The 22581-nt window shown below is 46.6% G+C and overlaps 2 protein-coding genes, 1 long non-coding RNA gene and 1 pseudogene across 5 annotated transcripts in view; 2 read left to right on the top strand and 2 right to left on the bottom strand.

The window, feature by feature from the left end:
- The first annotated feature begins 377 nt into the window (after nucleotides 1-377).
- On the top strand, nucleotides 378-1486 carry LOC146507640 (uncharacterized). Its single transcript, XM_085178010.1, has 2 exons — nucleotides 378-1365; nucleotides 1473-1486. Exons 1-2 carry the CDS (start codon nucleotides 378-380, stop codon nucleotides 1484-1486), a joined length of 1002 nt encoding a protein of 333 aa, XP_085034136.1.
- Nucleotides 1487-3623: 2137 nt separating this feature from the next.
- LOC146507639 (uncharacterized) lies at nucleotides 3624-9297 on the top strand. Its single transcript, XM_085178009.1, has 2 exons — nucleotides 3624-4611; nucleotides 9239-9297. The coding sequence occupies exons 1-2, from the start codon at nucleotides 3624-3626 to the stop codon at nucleotides 9295-9297; spliced, it is 1047 nt and encodes a 348-aa protein (XP_085034135.1).
- On the bottom strand, nucleotides 8805-11662 carry LOC146507638 (uncharacterized). 2 transcript variants are annotated; one of them, XR_014877036.1, is made up of 4 exons: nucleotides 10992-11662; nucleotides 10259-10418; nucleotides 9687-9812; nucleotides 8805-9608 (listed from the first exon to the last, which is right to left on the bottom strand). It is a non-coding gene; the product is annotated as an uncharacterized LOC146507638 (long non-coding RNA). The 2 variants fall into 2 exon arrangements; XR_014877035.1 differs by having other exon boundaries at nucleotides 8821-9812; nucleotides 10992-11661.
- Nucleotides 11663-16718: 5056 nt separating this feature from the next.
- The window catches only part of LOC146507637 (NLR family CARD domain-containing protein 3-like), a 32644-nt pseudogene continuing 26781 nt past the window's right edge, over nucleotides 16719-22581 (bottom strand). The window contains exons 8-9 of the transcript XR_014876936.1: nucleotides 20096-20142; nucleotides 16719-19941 (exon numbers count right to left, since the gene is read on the bottom strand). The product of XR_014876936.1 is annotated as an NLR family CARD domain-containing protein 3-like (transcript). The remainder of the gene's footprint in view (nucleotides 19942-20095; nucleotides 20143-22581) is intronic.

The raw sequence follows: 22581 nt of genomic DNA, 5'->3' as shown, positions 1-22581 counted from the left end.
GTTCAGTCTGTGTTATGTGTTTCCTGTTTTACTTTGAAGGTCTCTGTCTTATCTCAGTGTGTTCAGTTTACGCTTCCTTGTCTCGTCAGTTCTGATTTGCCCCAGCTGTGTTTCCCTCCTGTTGTCCATTCCCTGATTGCTCCCTCTATGTATTTAAGCCCTGTGTTTCAGTTTGTCATTGTCGCGATCTACCGTTTATATAGCTGTGTGTTTTTTCAGTCCTCCGGTGTAAGTTTATTTGGATATTTTCAGTTATGTTATATTTGAGTTTAAGATTAAAGCGGTTTTGAGTTTAAGTTTTGTCTCTGGAGTCTGCACTTTGGGTCCTATTCCTGTCTGCACACAGCCGTTCCCTAACAGAAGATCGCGACCATAACATGGACCCAGCAGACTCCGTGTGGTATTGGCAACCCGCAGCTTCTGCCTTCCTCAAGGAGAGCGTGAGGCAGGAGGCTAAGCATGCCTGGGAGCTCGAGTCACCTTTCTATGGTTCACGTTTGGCTTGGGGAGGACCCCGCAGCCTCCAAACTGCCATGGCTACGGCCGAGCCGGCGCCTATGCCTCGGGCGATCAGATTGAGCACATGCTCATTCTCTCCAGTCGCTACACCTCCACCTCCACCCCTGGATTACCAGTCCGACAAGAGGGTTAAGCAGCGGAGGAAGAAGGATTACTGGACGCCGTACGTTAGACTCACTCCACTGCAGTCCTTCGCTTCGTTTTTGGGTCTGCCACGTTCTGAGCTTCACAAACTCTCTGCTTCCTCATCGCAGCCCGGTCTTTTGGAGGATTCGCAGCCCAGTTTGCCACCTCCCACTTCCCGGAGAAAGCGACGCTCACGCGGTCGCCACTCTGTCTCTGCTGAGCCACTCCCCATGGTGAGGTATATTGACTGTTTTCATTCTGCTCCCTCTGAGCTGGAAAAAGACAATCATGTGCACACTGTAAATTCTGAGACTGTGAAAACTGTTAAGACTGTTAGACGTGGTGGTGGTAGGAAGCTAAGAAACATTTTAGAGGAGTCTGTGTTTGCTGAGCCTGCTCCTTTGCACCGTTGTGTTCCTGCTCCCAGGGCAGCTCAGGCCCAGCATTCCCCTGCACCTGTTTCAGTGCTTCAGGTGAGGGAGGCTGAGGTCCAGCTGGTCCCTGCTCCGGTGTCCAGGCCGGCTGAGCCTCTGCCTGTCGCTGCACCCATGCCAGCTCCTCGGGTGGGGACGGCAGCTGCCCAGCCATTGACGGTGCCTGTCCCGGCTCCCAGTGTGAGGATGACCGGGAACCAGTTAGCTCCGGCACCCGTACCTTCTCCTCGGGTGGGAGTGGCTGGTGTCCGGCAGGCACCTGTTTCTGACCTCGCTGGAGGCTCAGGTGAGCCCGTCCAGCAGATTTCTTCAGGTTCTGGAGGCTCAGGGGAACTAGCTCAGCTTACTGCGGATCCACCACCTTACCCACCATTACTACCATCTTTACAACAGTCGATACATATTAAACTTCTCTCCGTAGCTCGGGCTTTAGCTCACCTATCAGCTCAGTCACCTGCTCAGTTCTCACCTCAGTCATTTACTCCACCGCCTGTTCCTGCTGGAGGGTCCGAGGGGCCCGTCCAGCCTTCGCCTGCCTCCGCTGGAGGGTCCGAGGGACCGCTTCAGCCGCCTGTTCCCGCTGGAGGGTCCGAGGGACCGCTTCAGCCGCCTGTTCCCGCTGGAGGGTCCGAGGGACCGCTTCAGCCGCCTGTTCCCGCTGGAGGGTCCGAGGGACCCGTCCAGCATCTTGCCTCCGCTGGAGGGTCCGAGGGACCGCTTCAGCCGCCTGTTCCCGCTGGAGGGTCCGAGGGACCGCTTCAGCCGCCTGTTCCCGCTGGAGGGTCCGAGGGGCCCGTCCAGCCTCCTGTTCCCGCTGGAGGGTCCGAGGGGCCCGTCCAGCCTCCTGTTCCCGCTGGAGGGTCCGAGGGGCCCGTCCAGCCTCCTGTTCCCGCTGGAGGGTCCGAGGGGCCCGTCCAGCAACCTGCGTCGCCTGCAGCGCCACCACCTGCGGCTCCCGCACCATTCTCTGCAGCGCCGCCCTCGCCTGGTCCGCCCTCCGAGTCTTCGCCCTCGCCTGGTCCGCCCTCCGAGTCTTCGCCCTCGCCTGGTCCGCCCTCCGAGTCTTCGCCCTCGCCTGGCCCAGGTTCAGCTTCAGCCTCTGTGTCGCCTGGTCCGGCCTCCGTGTCTTCGCCCTCGTCTGGTCCAGCTTCAGCTTCAGCCTCTGTGTCGCCTGGTCCGGCCTCCGTGTCTTCGCCTTCGGCGTCGCCTGGTCCTGCCTCGCTCCGTCTATCTTCGTCTGCGCCTGAGGTCCCCATGCCGTCTGGTCCTGCTCGTCCTGCTCGTCCTGCTCGTCCTGTCCGGCCTGCTCGTCCTGCTCGTCCTGTCCGGCCTGTTCGGCCACTTTCCGGGCTGATGACTGGACATCATTGCCGTTACGGACGGCCCCCTGACCTACGTCGCCGCCGGTGCCTCCCGCCCGGCCGGCCTCCTGACCTGCTCCGTCGCCGCCGGTGCCTCCCGCCTGCCCGGCCCCCTGAACTGTCCTTTTGGCTCTTGGGCCACCTGCCTCCGGGCCGGCCTCCTGACCTGCTCCGTCGCCGCCGGTGCCTCCCGCCTGCCCGGCCCCCTGAACTGTCCTTTTGGCTCTTGGGCCACCTGCCTCCGGGCCGCCCCCCTGAACTGCCCGGGTTTGGACTGTTGTGCCGTCAGCCTCTGGGCCGGCCTCCTGTACCTTTTCGAGACTGGTACCGGGGCCTCTGCGCCTTTCATGGGCTTTTTGTCTGTTTTCTTTTGGACCGTTGCTGGGCCGCAGTGCTGTTGTTTTGTTCTGTTTTGGGGTTTTGCTCCCTGTATTTTTTTTGTCTCTGGCTCCGTGTGTTTGTTTCATTTCGGTCCCTCCTACCTGTTCCCCCGCCGCCCACCCAGGTTGGGTTGTTTTTTGTTTTGGTGTTTCGGGTTGGGCTGTCTGGGAGCCAGCCCTTTAGGGGGGGATACTGTTAGGATGCCTGGGTCGTTGACCCAGGGGTTTTGAGTTTATTATATTATTTATAATTTCTAGTCTTTGGGTTTTCATTAGAGTCATGTCTTACGGTTTGTCTCTGTGTAATCCTTAGTTGCTGTCTCCCCTGTCTGCTATATCCCCGTGTCCAGTCGGTGTCTGTGTCTGTCCTGGTCCCACATTTCTGTTCCCTCTGTTGTAGTGCCTGCATGTGAGTCTGTGTCTTTTGTTCAGTCTGTGTTATGTGTTTCCTGTTTTACTTTGAAGGTCTCTGTCTTATCTCAGTGTGTTCAGTTTACGCTTCCTTGTCTCGTCAGTTCTGATTTGCCCCAGCTGTGTTTCCCTCCTGTTGTCCATTCCCTGATTGCTCCCTCTATGTATTTAAGCCCTGTGTTTCAGTTTGTCATTGTCGCGATCTACCGTTTATATAGCTGTGTGTTTTTTCAGTCCTCCGGTGTAAGTTTATTTGGATATTTTCAGTTATGTTATATTTGAGTTTAAGATTAAAGCGGTTTTGAGTTTAAGTTTTGTCTCTGGAGTCTGCACTTTGGGTCCTATTCCTGTCTGCACACAGCCGTTCCCTAACAGAAGATCGCGACCATAACATGGACCCAGCAGACTCCGTGTGGTATTGGCAACCCGCAGCTTCTGCCTTCCTCAAGGAGAGCGTGAGGCAGGAGGCTAAGCATGCCTGGGAGCTCGAGTCACCTTTCTATGGTTCACGTTTGGCTTGGGGAGGACCCCGCAGCCTCCAAACTGCCATGGCTACGGCCGAGCCGGCGCCTATGCCTCGGGCGATCAGATTGAGCACATGCTCATTCTCTCCAGTCGCTACACCTCCACCTCCACCCCTGGATTACCAGTCCGACAAGAGGGTTAAGCAGCGGAGGAAGAAGGATTACTGGACGCCGTACGTTAGACTCACTCCACTGCAGTCCTTCGCTTCGTTTTTGGGTCTGCCACGTTCTGAGCTTCACAAACTCTCTGCTTCCTCATCGCAGCCCGGTCTTTTGGAGGATTCGCAGCCCAGTTTGCCACCTCCCACTTCCCGGAGAAAGCGACGCTCACGCGGTCGCCACTCTGTCTCTGCTGAGCCACTCCCCATGGTGAGGTATATTGACTGTTTTCATTCTGCTCCCTCTGAGCTGGAAAAAGACAATCATGTGCACACTGTAAATTCTGAGACTGTGAAAACTGTTAAGACTGTTAGACGTGGTGGTGGTAGGAAGCTAAGAAACATTTTAGAGGAGTCTGTGTTTGCTGAGCCTGCTCCTTTGCACCGTTGTGTTCCTGCTCCCAGGGCAGCTCAGGCCCAGCATTCCCCTGCACCTGTTTCAGTGCTTCAGGTGAGGGAGGCTGAGGTCCAGCTGGTCCCTGCTCCGGTGTCCAGGCCGGCTGAGCCTCTGCCTGTCGCTGCACCCATGCCAGCTCCTCGGGTGGGGACGGCAGCTGCCCAGCCATTGACGGTGCCTGTCCCGGCTCCCAGTGTGAGGATGACCGGGAACCAGTTAGCTCCGGCACCCGTACCTTCTCCTCGGGTGGGAGTGGCTGGTGTCCGGCAGGCACCTGTTTCTGACCTCGCTGGAGGCTCAGGTGAGCCCGTCCAGCAGATTTCTTCAGGTTCTGGAGGCTCAGGGGAACTAGCTCAGCTTACTGCGGATCCACCACCTTACCCACCATTACTACCATCTTTACAACAGTCGATACATATTAAACTTCTCTCCGTAGCTCGGGCTTTAGCTCACCTATCAGCTCAGTCACCTGCTCAGTTCTCACCTCAGTCATTTACTCCACCGCCTGTTCCTGCTGGAGGGTCCGAGGGGCCCGTCCAGCCTTCGCCTGCCTCCGCTGGAGGGTCCGAGGGACCGCTTCAGCCGCCTGTTCCCGCTGGAGGGTCCGAGGGACCGCTTCAGCCGCCTGTTCCCGCTGGAGGGTCCGAGGGACCGCTTCAGCCGCCTGTTCCCGCTGGAGGGTCCGAGGGACCGCTTCAGCCGCCTGTTCCCGCTGGAGGGTCCGAGGGACCCGTCCAGCATCTTGCCTCCGCTGGAGGGTCCGAGGGACCGCTTCAGCCGCCTGTTCCCGCTGGAGGGTCCGAGGGACCGCTTCAGCCGCCTGTTCCCGCTGGAGGGTCCGAGGGGCCCGTCCAGCCGCCTGTTCCCGCTGGAGGGTCCGAGGGGCCCGTCCAGCCTCCTGTTCCCGCTGGAGGGTCCGAGGGGCCCGTCCAGCCTCCTGTTCCCGCTGGAGGGTCCGAGGGGCCCGTCCAGCAACCTGCGTCGCCTGCAGCGCCACCACCTGCGGCTCCCGCACCATTCTCTGCAGCGCCGCCCTCGCCTGGTCCGCCCTCCGAGTCTTCGCCCTCGCCTGGTCCGCCCTCCGAGTCTTCGCCCTCGCCTGGTCCGCCCTCCGAGTCTTCGCCCTCGCCTGGCCCAGGTTCAGCTTCAGCCTCTGTGTCGCCTGGTCCGGCCTCCGTGTCTTCGCCCTCGTCTGGTCCAGCTTCAGCTTCAGCCTCTGTGTCGCCTGGTCCGGCCTCCGTGTCTTCGCCTTCGGCGTCGCCTGGTCCTGCCTCGCTCCGTCTATCTTCGTCTGCGCCTGAGGTCCCCATGCCGTCTGGTCCTGCTCGTCCTGCTCGTCCTGCTCGTCCTGTCCGGCCTGCTCGTCCTGCTCGTCCTGTCCGGCCTGTTCGGCCACTTTCCGGGCTGATGACTGGACATCATTGCCGTTACGGACGGCCCCCTGACCTACGTCGCCGCCGGTGCCTCCCGCCCGGCCGGCCTCCTGACCTGCTCCGTCGCCGCCGGTGCCTCCCGCCTGCCCGGCCCCCTGAACTGTCCTTTTGGCTCTTGGGCCACCTGCCTCCGGGCCGCCCCCCTGAACTGCCCGGGTTTGGACTGTTGTGCCGTCAGCCTCTGGGCCGGCCTCCTGTACCTTTTCGAGACTGGTACCGGGGCCTCTGCGCCTTTCATGGGCTTTTTGTCTGTTTTCTTTTGGACCGTTGCTGGGCCGCAGTGCTGTTGTTTTGTTCTGTTTTGGGGTTTTGCTCCCTGTATTTTTTTTGTCTCTGGCTCCGTGTGTTTGTTTCATTTCGGTCCCTCCTACCTGTTCCCCCGCCGCCCACCCAGGTTGGGTTGTTTTTTGTTTTGGTGTTTCGGGTTGGGCTGTCTGGGAGCCAGCCCTTTAGGGGGGGATACTGTTAGGATGCCTGGGTCGTTGACCCAGGGGTTTTGAGTTTATTATATTATTTATAATTTCTAGTCTTTGGGTTTTCATTAGAGTCATGTCTTACGGTTTGTCTCTGTGTAATCCTTAGTTGCTGTCTCCCCTGTCTGCTATATCCCCGTGTCCAGTCGGTGTCTGTGTCTGTCCTGGTCCCACATTTCTGTTCCCTCTGTTGTAGTGCCTGCATGTGAGTCTGTGTCTTTTGTTCAGTCTGTGTTATGTGTTTCCTGTTTTACTTTGAAGGTCTCTGTCTTATCTCAGTGTGTTCAGTTTACGCTTCCTTGTCTCGTCAGTTCTGATTTGCCCCAGCTGTGTTTCCCTCCTGTTGTCCATTCCCTGATTGCTCCCTCTATGTATTTAAGCCCTGTGTTTCAGTTTGTCATTGTTGCGATCTACCGTTTATATAGCTGTGTGTTTTTTTTCAGTCCTCCGGTGTAATTTTATTTGGATATTTTCAGTTATGTTATATTTGAGTTTAAGATTAAAGCGGTTTTGAGTTTAAGTTTTGTCTCTGGAGTCTGCACTTTGGGTCCTATTCCTGTCTGCACACAGCCGTTCCCTAACAGGTAGAACATTTTCTTAAAGCAAAGCAGAGCTGCAACATGACTGTGAGGATTCAGAAGAATAAAGTCAGAATACTTTATTATTATGAAGACTAAAGTGCACCTTAATGCTGCCAATGAATACACATGTTCTTTGTGAAAGCATGTGTGAGCACAGCTGACATGCACTACACTGACCCCACTCGCCACATTTCTTCATCCACTTCTTGCTCTTGTGCTTGAAATGAGACGCAGACGCAGCAAAAGTCAGAGGCTCTAAAATCCACAAAAAGGGGGCTTGTTAGATCAGGATGTTGGATGTGATCCATAGAAAACATGGATAATACACCACTTTATTTGAAGACATCTGTAGCACTGCCTCAGTTCTGGATGTTTCCACAGACTCCTCTGTGCACCTAAAGAAAAGGTCAAAGGTCAGCAGCACATGTAGTTGGGACAATTCTTCATTTACAAACAACAGTAGCACAAACTACACAATTATTTTCCTCCAATTTTGACTTTTCACTTGCAGAAATGGTCCTGTGTGATTTCTAGGCTGTGATATAAAAACTAGTTCCTAATGGCAGCGATTCACTCAGTAAACATGTGTTTCCTTCACCAACCTCACACACAGATCCAATAAGATCAGGAAGTGGGCAGTATGGTACAATATGTGTTATTTTGTACTGTACTGCCCAAACTAAAGATCTGCTGAAGTGTTGGAAATGATCCAGATGTTTATTTTGGACGATACAGCAGAAGATCAGACATGAAAGTGGAGATAACACAGAAGACCTGCAGCAAAGGGTCAGAGGTCAGACTGGGCCACTGGATTCAACAATGAGCCAATGATCATCAAGTAGTGACTAAAGCAGAGCCCTGACGTTCTGACATTTATCACACAGTTAGAACAAATGTCTGCTGATGACTTCATCTCATGAAACGACTGATAGATGTCAATTCATTGATCAGCTGAGCTGCTGCTGCTGATCTTCATCATGCACAGAAACATTCAGCTTGTTTCAATCAGTAAATAACTCCCACTACTCTCAGTTTGAACTGTTCCCACTCAAAATGCTGTGAGAACAATGATCATTGTAGAACTTCACAAACATCACGTGTTGTTTTCCACATGTAAGATCAGCAAACATACAGAAACTTCCTGTTGCCACACACGGCCTCTAAAATCTCTTCCACGGTTTCTGTCTGAAGTCCACTCTCTGTGTCGGATCCACAGGAAACAACAAGATCTTATTAACATGGTTTTCAATGTGTCTCCTTCCAAAAAGTCCAACCAATGAACAAATGTGTATATTTGTGGAGGCCGAACAAAAGCATGACACATTTCTGTGTTTCTATAAACTGGTGTCAAACACAAATATGAAGAGTTTCATTGACAGACTCCAAAATGCCCCCGCAGTGAATCAAAGGGAAATCCTACAGTGTGGCCAGAGAATCTTAATGGCTCCAACATCAACACATCCACAATGTTGGATCCAGTTCTACCTCACAGAGTTACTAAGACACGCCCTCTGCCAGCATTACAACAGCTCCACCTGCTTCACCTGCCTCCTCAGCATCTGTACACCTGAAGAGAAAAGAAAGGCTCCAAAAGCTCAAATCTACAAAGGATTCATGAAGTTTCATCCAACAATAACATGTTTGCCTTCCACAGTGTGCTGTTAGACACCACTGTACCTCTGCCATTTCAAAAAGAGCAGCTTGCTAACATTTTGGCTCCAAACACTTTGTGTTTAAGTTCCTAATCTTTGTTTTCTTTGTGAACAACATCTGGAGCTTTTTGACTCATAGAAACATCATTTTGTTCTTTAGATGACAGCAGATTGGGACTGAATAATCAATCACTATCAAACCAATAAAGACAAAAATGCTGATTTTACAGGAACTTTGTTGGAGAAGCTGTAAAGACATGAAACTGGTGGAGATCCCAAACCAGTTGATAGTGCTGATTATTCCAAATAAAGTTGTTTTCCATTTGAGATGAAATGACTTTCTGTCCTGATATATAATAAAGCTGTTAGTTGTTTTTGAGCCCCTGTATTAAAAGTAGTTTAAAGTCAGCTTGAGTTTGATGTCTTTATGTCAAAGCTGCTCATGATGTTGAGCTGCTGATGGAATAAAAACAGTGAAAATCTGCCTCAATATAAAAGCATGTAGTCCAGACTTAAATGTAGCCTATTGTTAGCTGAGGTCCACACACAGTGTTTGACAGTGTAAACTGTGTGAAAGGGCCGCTGGTGGAGCTCACTAGGATGAGCAGGTGACCATGTGCCACGAGGTGGAGAGCAGCTGGCCTGGCTTTGATTCTGACCACGCCCCCTTTCTCTCTCCCTCTGCTTTGCTGTCACTTATCTTCACTGCTCTGTCCAATAAAGCTGAAAAAGGCCCCAAATCAAAGAAATCTGCCTGCAGCCTCTGAAATGTCTTCTGTTTCCTTCCAGACGGCTTTTTCACCGTCAGCCCATCAGACAGTCCAGCAGCATTTATGATGATGTCATGATGTTGAAGAGACTCCTATGGTGGCCTCCCATGACCCCCAGCCTCATCTACACTGAGATGCAGACATTTGAAAACATTCAGCAGACAACTGAATAATAGTCCAACACAACAGTCTGTGTACAGACACACACTGACCTTTCATAGAGTCAAAGGAGTCAATCAAACACAGCTAGTTGAGTCATTTCTTGTGTGAGTCTAAAGTGAATCTAGTATTTGAAAGTCCACTTCCTGTATTTGTTGTTGAAGACTTCTTCAGCTTCTTCTCAAGGACATCAGCTGCTTGTTTGGCAGCAGAGGCAGTTAAGAAGCTTCCTGAAAAACACTGAACAGTGAGTTCACTGTGGCATATGACAAATTCAGCTTTCTATGTGCAAATGTGTCTGTGTCAACCTTTCAAATGCTGTTGAATCCAAAACATCAGCGGCTCCTTGGCTGCTCACTTCATGCACTTCTGTCTTTGTGACAGTCCAATGACATCACAGCTGTTTCCACCCCCAGTGTCTCAGGACTGGACACCTTTAAACATGTCGAGGATCAAACAGCCATCCAGCTAAACACACATGAAACTATCAAAGCTGACAATCATTCCAATAACATCTAATGGTTCATATATATAGACACAGCACTACAAGGAAATGGCTCTCAGCATCTGGCTGTGGTAACAAATGAGTCCCTGTTTGTGTTCAGATTGTGTGCATGTTTTAGACGTGTGTCACATGTAGAAACACAAAAATCCCACAATGACACAAAGATTGGTTTGACACAACTGTGCAGCTGTAAGTTGTTTCTAATGATTCATTGAAGCTCTTCTAACATTCTGGAGACGATCAGTACATGAATCTGTTCAACACGACAACAATTTGACTTCAATGTGAACGTTTGCCATTAAATAACCTTCTTCATCCAGCTGACAAGCATCCTTCATCCTATGATATTAACAGTTCCTCCTGTTGATGACAAACCTCTGACATGATCTGCTTGAGGAGCTTTTTCATGTGAAGCTCTCTGAGCTCAGGGCTAAGTTGCTGTGTTTCATCTTTAAGAGCTGCTGCCTCCTCGCCGGACTTGTTCTTCTCTTCTTCTCCTAATGACACCATTTCTGCTTCATATCTTTCACTGGGCCTAAAACAGATGAAGAGTAGATCTACTGCTGTTCACTGTTTGTGTCACTATGGAGAAATATGCAAAGACAAACACAGTACATACAGAGAAATGTAGACAGGATGTGCAGCCAGTGCAGTAAATGGTCTAAATATCAGCTCTTTAGAAAATGATCCTGATGAACATGAAACTAACATCCAATGAGAAACACAGCTTTCTCGTTTCATGTCCAATAACAATCAATGAAGAGCTAATAAAGAGCTATTCTATTGTAAAATGCTGAGATGATTATTAGACAGAACGCTCACCAAAAGCCTGCATTGAAAATCTATATGAAAGTAATCTATGCTCATATATGGCAAAATCCTTTAACTGTCACTGTGTTTGTCATCAGTGCTCTTGTTGGTTGGACAAGTTTGTAAATGACAAAGAGCTCAGTGGACTTTGCATCCATCAAATCCTGTTAGATGTTTGGATTGTTTTTCCTTCACAGCTTTGTGATGAAGGCTAAAGAACAGAGATATGAACTATTGCCAATATGAATCCTGATGGCATGATGTGGGCATAGACCCACCAAAGCAACACTCAGCTCACCTCATTCCAGGCGCTTGTCTGCTGGAGACCATGAGCCTTGTTAGTCACACATTAGCACCGTGGTAGGAAACAGCCTCCATCATTTCATTAGATCTGAATTTGGACTGTTTCCCTCTGGATGAGAACCAAGTCTGTCAAATCTATTGATCCAACACAAACTATCAAACACATTGGCTCACAGTCAGATTGGCTTTGTATGGATGGTGTAACAGGGGGCTGGGAAAGGATGCTGAAAGCTGAATATAATACAGAACAATAACAGGACATATAATAATGTAGCAAACATGATCTTCAACAGGCACACTTCTATTATTCATGATCACAAACACAAAGAACTTGTGCAGCCCTGATATCAGCCCTAATATATGAGTGTGTTTGCCCAAAGATTGAAACAGCATCAACATGACAGCTGTAAGAAATCTTCTCTCAGCCTTGTTTGGCAGAAGATCCCTGCAACAAAGATTGTAGCTGAAAGATGACGTGTGTAAAGTTTGCTCTTTGGGAGGGTTGAGGCTGTTTTTAGACCTTTGATAGTTTCCAATCCAGTTCTGAAAGACAGAAATAAAAACAACATCATTAAGATCAGATCATGGAGCTGTTTCCTGCCTTGTTTCTATCTTCACATTACAAGACTTTACTACAATAAAGATGCTAACATGTATCTGTAGGAACAACATCATTGAATCTATAACAACTGGAACCAAACCAGTGGCCTCTGCTGGGATCACTGGTGAGCCAACACTTCCTTGTTGGATGCAGATTTCAGGGCTTCCTTTTACTCCTCCGTTATAACTGTTCTCTCTTCTCAACAAATGATGACACAAAGGAATCAGCAGTGACAAAGATGATGCTGAAGAGAAGCACACATTTCACACATATAACAGACCAGTCCAGTTACACACACCTCTGCTTGACATTAGGCCTCAAACAAAGACACAAAACACTAACTTGACTCTAAATAGAAGAAACGAGCAGCTTTTTCTGTTCTGTGCTTATTTATATTTGACACACATGCTTCTCTTTGTGCAAACACACATTGCACTATAAGGGTAACCTAGCACACAATGATTGGACAGCACAGTGATGATGCTGGGAGATCCTATACGAAGCAACACAGAAACACTGAGAACAAAACTTTAAACATTGATTATATTGAGATAAGCAGCCGACCCAGTCTAGATAAAGGCGAGCAGCTGGGACCGCTGCTGCACCAAAAACAGGTTTCAGTGTTTCCATGTGTTTGTGTGATGTCTTTACTTATACTGGTCAATAGACTTTAGTCAACACATTATTGAAAGGTGTTACACATGAAATAAAAACAGTGTTTCATCTTTATTCCTCTGAAGCAGCTGCATTATAACCAATCTGCTCCTTTGTGGCCATTTAAAACAGCCTTAAATAACTGTTGTTATATTTGTTGCAGTTTCTGCTCCTCTTGGACAGACGACTCTTGAAAAGACATTTTTGAATTTCAACTTTTAACTGGATAAATACTGGATATATAAACATCTGCAACAAACTGATTCCAGCTTCTACCTCATGATAGGAATGTTTTTGTGGCTCAAGATGACCTGATATCTTTCATGATGGAGACATTTGACACATGTTTCACATATTATAGACCAACAAGTTATTCATAGCAGTTTAAATATGGGGAGTCACTTTTGGGCCCAGCAGATAAAACAGAGCCAATATTTCCTTCTTTATTTAAGTGACGTGTGTCACAGATGTGACCTAGTAAAGTGTAGCTGAACATTAGTAACGTTATTAACACTCTCAGCTCGTCCTTGTTCCAGACCTGAAGATCCTCTTCTTTCATTCAGCAGCAGATTCAGGTCTCTGATGGTCCAGGGCTTGTTGTTGGGAAACAGCCCTGCTGGGATGATGGTGTCCTCACAGAAACAGTCAGTGATGCTGTTGATCTCCATCACAGAGCACGTCCCAGTCTGCAGTCTCAGTCCTGCAGGGCCTCGCTGGCTTCCTGACTCCACCCAGTCAACAACAGGAAGTGTTTGAACTGCAGGAACAAACTGAGGCTGTGGTCAAACAGGAGTTTTTATCTCCTCGCTGTGACTCTCACTGCGGCCCCGCTGCTGTGTCAACATGTGTTTGTGCTAAACAATGATGGAAAGTGTTATAAATGACTTGTTGGCCTCTGATCTGTCACAAACAGCTGAAACGTGTCTCTCATGAGTCACATGAAGGTTTTTGACAGAAAGGACAAAAAGTAGCTGCAGTCAGTTTGTGTTATTTTTATATTTATTCATCTGGGAGAAAAATCTGAGGGACATTAAAATGTGTTTTTCAACAGAGACAAGAACATAAATATAACAGAACAGGTAAATGAACATATTTCAAGTAAACAGCTGGACTGATCAGGTCCAAACACACAGTGATAAACTTGTCAAACAGCTGTCATATCTTTATATATAAGCTCTTTATAAATCCTGTTCACTGCAGTCTGTTTACTAATAATGTCAAACTGTTAGAAACACAGAAACATCAGAATCGTCTTTGTTCACATAAACCTGTCTGGGATCCTTTGTTGTTCTTTTGATGCAGAGTTACATTATAAATATAAAGAGTTATTTCAGAGTCTCATCAGTTTTCCTACATGTCTTTATTGAACACATCAGCAGGGCTGAAGCTCTCATGTTAAACACACACTGATCTATGGACACGTTCATGTGTTTCTAACAGAACCAGGCTGTTATCAGCCCTGCACTAACATTATGTCACACACACTGAATGTAACAGTGACAGTTTACATCATCACACAATCAGCTGTGATTGTTTCACTGTCATCAAACTAGTCAACAGGAAGTAGAATAAATAGAAACCAATCATTTACTGACAGCATGTATGATTGAAATAAGTGCAGATTATGTATGAAGTATAACTGCACACAGTAACTGTATTACAATAAGGAGCGCCCTCTGGTGTAGTGTGTCAGTACTGCATTAACTAGAATACACCACCTCCTCCTCCTTCTCACACCACCTGCTACAGATCTACTCTTCTATGAATACAGTCATCCACAGCACTGATGTGAGGTGTTTTTACATGTTTTGGAGTTCGTACGTGTTTTGGAGTTTGTACGTGCTTTGGAGTTTGTACGTGCTTTGTCTCTAGGTGCCACCGTAAATATACTTTTATTTATTCACTCCACATAAAATTTAATAAATAAATCATATAATACAAAAATCATTTCATGTTTCTATGGTAACTAAATCATTAGGATTGAATCTGTTCTTGTTGAGGTGACCTGTTAGTGTTTGGACGCGTGATCACGTCACAAGATCACCTGAGATTTCAAAACACAGGAGAATATCTGTGGTTATAAGAGGCAGACACCCGCACACACACCACATGTCTGCTGTTGTTGTTTATTGTGTTTAACCTGTCAAAGATATAAACATGAAGAAAAATATGCACCAAGCCCTGTAATCATAGCTGATTCACATGGTTTTGGAGAATGCATGTTTCCTTACCAAGAAGCTGGAGAGCATTTGAAACACCTTTTGCCTTTCTTGCGTATAATCACCAATTTCCTTGTTCACCTTGAAATGTTTCTACCTCTGAGGAAAACATTTATTATTTCATGATTGTATTGTGTCAAGAAAGGAGTTTTATCAGTGGCCACTATAATGCTGTGATTGTAGCTAATCAACAAGGACATCCAAATGTAGGACATCCTAGTTAACATCAAAGTTTGCAGTGATTTATGGTGGCAGACATCAACAAACGGAGCAAATATCTCCCTTTTCTTACATTGCAATTATTTTACATTCAGTATTTCAGTTTTTTTGCAGATAAGCTAAAGAACAGCTAACCAGATGTTTCTGTTAATCCTCAACTCAGCGTTTCAGTCATAGACTCCATCTTTGTGTAACTAACAAGCCTACAAACATGCAGCGTCATTCACCGTAGGTCTGTGTGTGCAGGCGTGTGTGCTGGAAATTAGGTCTCTGGACCTTACTGTCTATGCTCTGAACTAACCATCAGCAGCTAGCTGTCAATGACAGAGTTAAGCAGGAGGGATGGCAGATAGCTAAACGATGCTAACACGTATTGTAGCAAACAGCTACTTAAGTTACAATTCAGTGAAACTGACATTGATCCGAGACAGTCGGCTACAAATTCAAATGAAATTGAAATTTTACTTGTCACATACAGTCATACACAGTACGATATGCAGCGAAATGCTTACACAACTGCTCGTGACCTAAAGAAAAAAGAAAAGGCTATGAATAAGATAGGAAATAAATATGAAAATTAAAAAGGGTAAATTTAACTAGGAAGGAATAAAATAAAATAAAACTAAATATAAAAATTAAAGTTAAAAATTAAACAACTGTACAACACAAATTAGAATGAAGGGTAAATTTAACTGGGAAAGAATAAGATAAAATATATAAATTAAAGTTGAAAATAAAATAACTGTACAACAAAATACACAGTACACAGTATAGAAATATATAAGAATGTATGAAGAAATATAAATATATATACACAATAACAGCAGCTGTACAAGTATTAAATGGAAATGAAGAATATAACGTCCAGTGTTGTGCAATCTACATTTGTAAGTGTCTTGTGCAGTGCAAATATGCTTAAGTGATTTAAGTGATGAAGTGAAAACAATGTCCAGAATGTCCAGTGTGTGTGTAAGAACCATATGTGTGGGTCAGTACTGTGTGGGGGTGTGATTGAGAGACCGTATCGCCTGCGGGAAGAAGCTCCTCCTCAGTCTCTCTGTGTTGGTCTTCAGGAGCGGAATCGCTTTCCTGACCTCAACAGAGAGAACAGTCCGTTGTTGGGATGGCTGAGGTCCTTCACGATCTTCCTGGCCTTGGTCCAGCACCGCCTGCTGTAGATTGAGTGCAGGTCAGGGAGCTCGAAGCGGATGGTGCGCTCAGCTGATCGCACAACCCTCTGTAGAGCTCGTCTGTCCTGCATGGTGCTGTTCCCGAACCAGGTTAAGATGTTTCCCGTCAGGATGCTCTCTATGGTGCACGAGTAAAAGTTCCTGAGCACCTTGGAGGGCAGTCGGAAGTCTCTCAAGCGTCTGAGGTGGTAGAGACGCTGTCACCACGGTGTTGATGTGACAGGACCATGACAGGTCCGGTGTAATGTGAACTCCGAGGTATTTGAAGCTGTCCACTCTCTCCACTGAGCACTTGTTGATGACGGGGGTCTGGTAGTTCCTCTCCTGCTTAGTGCTGAAGTCCACTATCAACTCCTTTGTCTTACTGACGTTTAGAAGGAGGCTGTTCCTCTGGCACCAGTTCTCCAGATTCCTAATTTCCTTCAGGTAGGCCGCTTCGTTGTTGTCAGAGATCAGGCCCACCACGACGGTGTCGTCAGCAAACTTGATGATGGTGGTGGAGCTGGTAGTGGCCACACAGTCATATGTGTACAAAGAGTACAGCAGGGGGCTCAGAACACACCCCTGGGGGTCTCCAGTGCTGAGAGTGGTGGAGGCTGAGACATGTCCGCCCATCCTTACTGCCTGTGGTCTGCCAGTTAGGAAGTTGGAGATCCACTGACACACTGGCAGCCTCTGGCTTTTCCTCACAGGAGGCTCGGCTGGCAATCAAACAACTAATTAACCAACTTCAGTCAACAGATCATCAGCTAACTTAACACCACAAGTATTTACCTCCTTTGGGTTGGATTTTTTTCTTTTTTTTTTTTTCTTTTTTTGGTCTGGACCAACAATTAAATAGTGTCGCCTGTCCACCTCTTTTCATGTCCGATGTCTCCACAGTTCAGTTAGCAAGCATTTAGTTAGCACCAGCGACTGCGCTAACAAACATACAGCAAATAGTGAAGGTTCGGTAGAGAAAGCTGGTTGGGTAATACCAAGTATGCGGTGAAGGAGGGGGGTTACATTACTAGATGATTAAACATGAAACTATTTTGCTGGCAATAAATGAAATGATTAAAGAAAATCAACAAGCTATTTATGGAAGATAATTCATCATCTTATAAACTGGACTGCAACCCCCCTGGAAATTACACGCCTGGTCCACCATCTTTGTTTCAGTGCTGAGTTTCATGTTCTCCCGTGTTTGTGTGCGTCCTCTCCGGTACTCCGGCTTCCTCCCACAGTCCAAACACTTGCTTTCTAGTTTTCTTTCTTGGTTAGAGTTCTTCACAAATGTCCAGATTATTCTTCTAATGAGGCATCGACCATGTTTTCAGTTCTTTGGAAGAAAACATCGCCCTTTGCCATCTTTACTTTTCTTTGACTTCTTCAAATGCAGCTGAACTCCAGCTGGTATTTTATTGGACTTTGCAGCTGTTTCTGGTCATCAGTTCATTCCTGCAAACCTCTGAACCTGAACAACAATGATGCTGCATTGCTGGCTGATCCCAAAAGGTTGATTCTGTTCATCTGGACGTTTTCAGAAACGTTTGCTCACTGATCCAGGTGACTTCTTCAGTCTCAGCTGACTGCAGCTTTACAACCTTACAAACAACACATTTGCACAATGACTGAAACCAGCAGCAGTGGCACCTGATATATATGATACTAATATAATACATATACATATATAATCCATACTAATGATGAAGGAACTGAGCTCACAGTCCATTGTTCATTCAGTGAACTACTCAGTTTATTTTGGGCCTCAGAAATGCTCGCTCTGTTTGTACATCACTGATTGTCAGCAATAGACTCATTCTGCTGTGTGGACAGGAACACACGTGACATCACTTCCTGTTTGTTTGTGACTGAAGAGGAAGAAGTTTACAAGGAATCATTTAGAAGAGTTTCAAACATCAACTGATTGAATCCATGAATCTGAAAACGTGTTTGTGAGTGAAATCAGAATCAGAATCAGAATACTTTATTAATCCCGAAGGAAATTAGGGTTACAGCAGGCAGCACGCTAATGGCGCATGCACACTTACAAAGGAACCTTCTGACCAACTTTACAGAAACATGACATTAGGGAGACATGTCAGAGAGGTAGGCTGATAGGAAAAAAAACAACGAAAATACATAACATAAGGTAAGAGGAGGAGAAAAAAAACTCCACTCAGACTGAGCTTCTAGTGGGAGAACAGTTTGATAACAGAAAAAAAACACCTCAGCACAAAAAGCACATGACTATTAATACACCATAGAAACACAAGACAAGCAACAGGGGCGGGTAAAGTGTAAGAGAGAGCCGGTGTAGACAGCGCATCCGGTCCTGCAGCATGTCTGTGCTAGTCCAGTCGACTGCCATCTTCCCCGGTAGAGCACAAGCATTGAAGGCATTTGGAAAGGGAGGGGGGATCAGTGTGTGCTTATCAGTGTATGTGTGTGTGTGTGTGTGTGTGTGTGTGTGTGTGTGTGTGTGTGTGTGTGTGTGTGTGTGTGTGTCCAGAGTTCAGCTGAGACAGTGTCCTACGCCCCGCCAGGCTAAGTACACAGTCTTCCAGCCAACCCAGGTGGCCTTGCATGGAATGGGGGGAACAGTCTAAACACAGTCGTTATCAGGGTGTTTTGTTCAGCTCCAGCCTTGAGGCTGCAGCTGGCGCCAAAGGGGTATCCGCATGAAGTGATGGTGGTTTTTACTTTAGTGCAAACAACTCATATGAATTTCAAAGCTGTTCTAACAGTCCAACACTGGTCTCTCAATCTCCCGTTGGAGAGCCGTGAACTTTCTATGATGTTATCCAAACTTACGTTCCGTGATGTTGTCATTCTTTTTGCTCAAAGAGCCGATTCTGAGAACTCACGACCGCAGTGCACTTCCCCAAGATGTGGTCGAATTTGCACTCAAAGGTGTTATTCGAGCTAGCCCCTCCAGATGTAATCCAGTTTTTCACTCAGAGGTCTTGTTCTGAGTATTTACAGCAGCCGTAGCCTCTCCAAGATCTTCTCCGTGCTGCACTCAATGAGCCCATTTTGAGAAACTCACGCCTCGTCCCATCATTTCAATCCCAGCGGGAAACCTTGTGGGGATTTGAACAGCCGGTTCCGCTTCCCTAATTCTTCGATAAGCCAGGGCCAAGCCAGCTCCGATCAGCAAGAACCCTGTTATCATGGTTCCGAATAGGTAGATATCTTCAGCAGTCAGGCTCACCCGAGCCCAGACTTCGCGTTGACAAGGGGTGTCAATTGCATTCAGAGACCAGTTGATCAAATCGATAATTCCTCTTTTAGGTTTTAGAGAACAGACTGTGAGAGAGTGTTCCAGGGACAAGTAAGTAAAAACACAAGACAAGACAAGGACATAAGAAGCTAAGCAGGGAAGATAAGGGCAGGAGAGGAGAAAAGTGCGAACGCCTTCACTGAGAGCCAAGAGACAAAAAAAAAAACAAAAAGAGACAGACATGTACAGACTGAACTATCTGTTCAACAGTCAGAGTGTTTATCTAACAGGAGGACACTCCTTACACTCCACTCAGCACAGGGACACTGAGGAACCTCGGTAGACTGTAAACCCAGGATAAAGAGTTTGAGTGAATGTGGTGTTGAAGGTGTGGAGGTGGATCAGAGTGTCAGAGGAAACTCTGTAGAAGGACAGAGTGCCAGCAGGACAGTCCACATACACTGCTGCTCTGTTAGAGACAGAGGAGGAGGAGGAGGAGGAGGAGGAGGAGGAGATGGATGTTTGTCTTTTATTATGCCAGACATAGCAAGGACCATCTTCAGAGAACTCAAGACTCCAGGACTGATCATTGAGTCCAAAAACAAAATCGTTACTGTCTCCTTTCCTTCTGATTCTTCTGTAACTCACTGATATACAAATGTCTCCTCTCCACTCGACCTCCCAGTAACAGCGACCAGTCAGACCATTTCTACACAGCAGCTGAGGATGAAAACCAAATCTGTCTGGATGATCAGGATATGACTGAACCTCCTCCACATGTGTCACCTTTGTGTTGTTGTCAGACAGTAGGAGGTTTGTGTTCACTGTGTTTGTGTCGATTGTGAGTTGACAGGAATCTGATGGAGAGAACAAACACAATCCAGCTGCAGTTATTGATCCATCATCTGTTCATTGATTGACACTTTGATGATGACTCCTGACATCAGAATGATGAAGATGGTTGAATGTGTGCTGGTTTGTTTTCATGAATCACATTAAAAACACACTTACACTTCCTCAGACCTGGTCTCAACCATCGGACTCCAGCAGGCTCCAACCTGAGAGAAGGAGGGGGGTCAGAGCAGCACAGTCAGCATGCACACATGGACATTACATGGCTCTCATACACACACTGTTACACACTGATAAAGGAACAGGCCAATATTCTCACAATTTCACTTGAATCCGTATGTGGATCAAACTGCTCATGACTGATCCTGGATCTGTCAGCACACCACTCCATTGAATGAAATATGTCTTGATGAATGCTCAATCATCCAGGTAAATAGATCCCAAAAGGTTGATTCTGTTCATCTAGATGTAACATTTTCAGTAGTAGAAGCATTTTGTCACTCATCCAAAGTGACTTCTTCAGTCTCAGCTGACTGCAGGTTTCCCCAATCTTATAAACAGTACATTTGCACAATAACTGAAACCAACCCACTGAATGAACAATGGACTGTGAGGTCAGTTCCTTGATCATTAATATAAAAATTATAATGACCATTGATCAACAACTACTGAACAAAGCCCACTGATCAATTCAATTCAATTTATTTATATAGCACCAAATCACAACAAAAGTCGCCTCAAGGCGCTTCATAGATACAGAGAAAAACCCAACAATCATATGACCCCCTATGAGCAAGCACTTTGGCATCAGTGGGAAGGAAAACTCCCTTTTAACAGGAAGAAACCTCCGACAGAACCAGGCTAAGGGAGGGGCGGGGCCATCTGCTGTGATTGGTTGGGGTGAGAGCAGGAAGAAAGGATAAAGACATGCTGTGAAAGAGAGACAGAGGTAATAACAGGTATGACTCAAAGCAGAGAGGTCTATTAACGCATAGTGAGTGAGAAAGGTGACTGGAAAGGAAAAACTCAATGCATCATGGGAATCCCCCGGCAGCCTACGTCTATTGCAGCATAACTAAGGGAGGATTCAGGGTCACCTGGTCCAGCCCTAACTATATGCTTTAGCAAAAAGGAAAGTTTTAAGCCTAATCTTAAAAGTAGAGATAGTGTCTGTCTCCTGAATCCAAACTGGAAGCTGGTTCCACAGAAGAGGGGCCTGAAAACTGAAGACTCTGCCTCCCGTTCTACTTTTTAATACTCTAGGAACAACAAGTAGGCCTGCAGTGCGAGAGCGAAGCTCTAATAGGGTGATATGGTACTATAAGGTCATTAAGATAAGATGGGGCCTGATTATTTAAGACCTTGTATGTGAGGAGCAGGATTTTGAATTCAATTCTGGATTTAACAGGAAGCCAATGAAGGGAAGCCAAAACGGGAGAAATATGCTCTCTCTTTCTAGTCCCTGTCAGGACTCTTGCTGCAGCATTTTGGATCAGCTGAAGGCTTTTCAGGGAGTTTTTAGGACATCCTGATAATAATGAATTGCAGTAGTCCAGCCTTGAAGTAATAAATGCATGAACTAGTTTTTCAGCGTCACTCTGAGACAGGATATTTCTAACTTTAGAGATGTTGCACAAATGGAAGAAATCAGTTTTACATATTTGTTTAATATGTGCGTTGAAGGACATGTCCTGGTCAAAAATGACTCCAAGGTTCCTCACAGTGTTACTGGAGGCCAAGGTAATGCCATCCAGAGTAAGAATCTGGTTAGATACCATATTTCTAAGATTTTCAGGGCCAAGTACAATAACCTCAGTTTGATCTGAATTAAGAAGGAGAACGTTAGCGGCCATCCAGGTCTTTATGTCTTTAAGACATTCCTGCAGTTTAACTAATTGGTGTGTGTGTTATCTGGCTTCATAGACAGATAGAGCTGGGTGTCATCTGCATAGCAGTGAAAATTTATGCAATGTCTTCTAATGATGCTGCCTAAGGGAAGCATGTATAGTGTAAACAGAATTGGTCCTAGCACTGAACCCTGTGGAACTCCATAATTAACCTCAGTGTGTGAAGAGGACTCTCCATTTACATGTACAAACTGGAGTCTATTAGATTAGCAGCACAGTACCTGTAATACCTACAGCATGTTCTAATCCCTCTAATAGGATATTATGGTCGACAGTATCGACTGCTGCACTAAGGTCTAGCAGGACAAGCACAGAGATGAGTCCACTGTCAGAGGCCATAAGAAGATCATTTGTAACCTTCACTAAAGCTGTTTCTGTGCTGTGATGAGCTCTGAAACCTGACTGAAACTCTTCAAATAAACCATTCCTCTGCAGATGATCAGTTAGCTGTTTGATAACTACTCTTGATATGATATGAAAGGAAGGTTGGAGATTGGCCTATAATTAGCTAACACTGCTGGGTCTAGAGATGCTTTTTGAGTAAAGGTTTAACTACAGCCAGCTTGAAGGCCTGTGGTACATAGCCGATTATTAGAGATAGGTTGATCATATTTAAGATCAAAGAATTAATGGCAGGACTTCTTTGAGCAGTTTTGTAGGAATGGGTTCTAGAAGACATGTTGATGGTTTGGAGGAGGTAATTATTGAAGTTAACTCAGAAAGATCAATTGGAGAAAA

This window comes from Neolamprologus multifasciatus, chromosome 11 (assembly GCF_963576455.1).
Source record: "Neolamprologus multifasciatus chromosome 11, fNeoMul1.2, whole genome shotgun sequence".
Taxonomy (NCBI): domain Eukaryota; kingdom Metazoa; phylum Chordata; class Actinopteri; order Cichliformes; family Cichlidae; genus Neolamprologus; species Neolamprologus multifasciatus.
This window is presented reverse-complemented; position numbering and strand designations above follow the sequence as displayed.

Coding starts and splice junctions, on each gene's coding strand:
- LOC146507640 (XM_085178010.1), top strand. CDS start 378: ATGGACCCAGCAGACTCCGTGTGGTATTGGCAACCCGCAGCTTCTGCC.
- LOC146507639 (XM_085178009.1), top strand. CDS start 3,624: ATGGACCCAGCAGACTCCGTGTGGTATTGGCAACCCGCAGCTTCTGCC. Junction 4,612..9,238: donor TGACCTCGCTGGAGGCTCAG/GTGAGCCCGTCC, acceptor GTTTCCTTCCAG/ACGGCTTTTTCACCGTCAGC.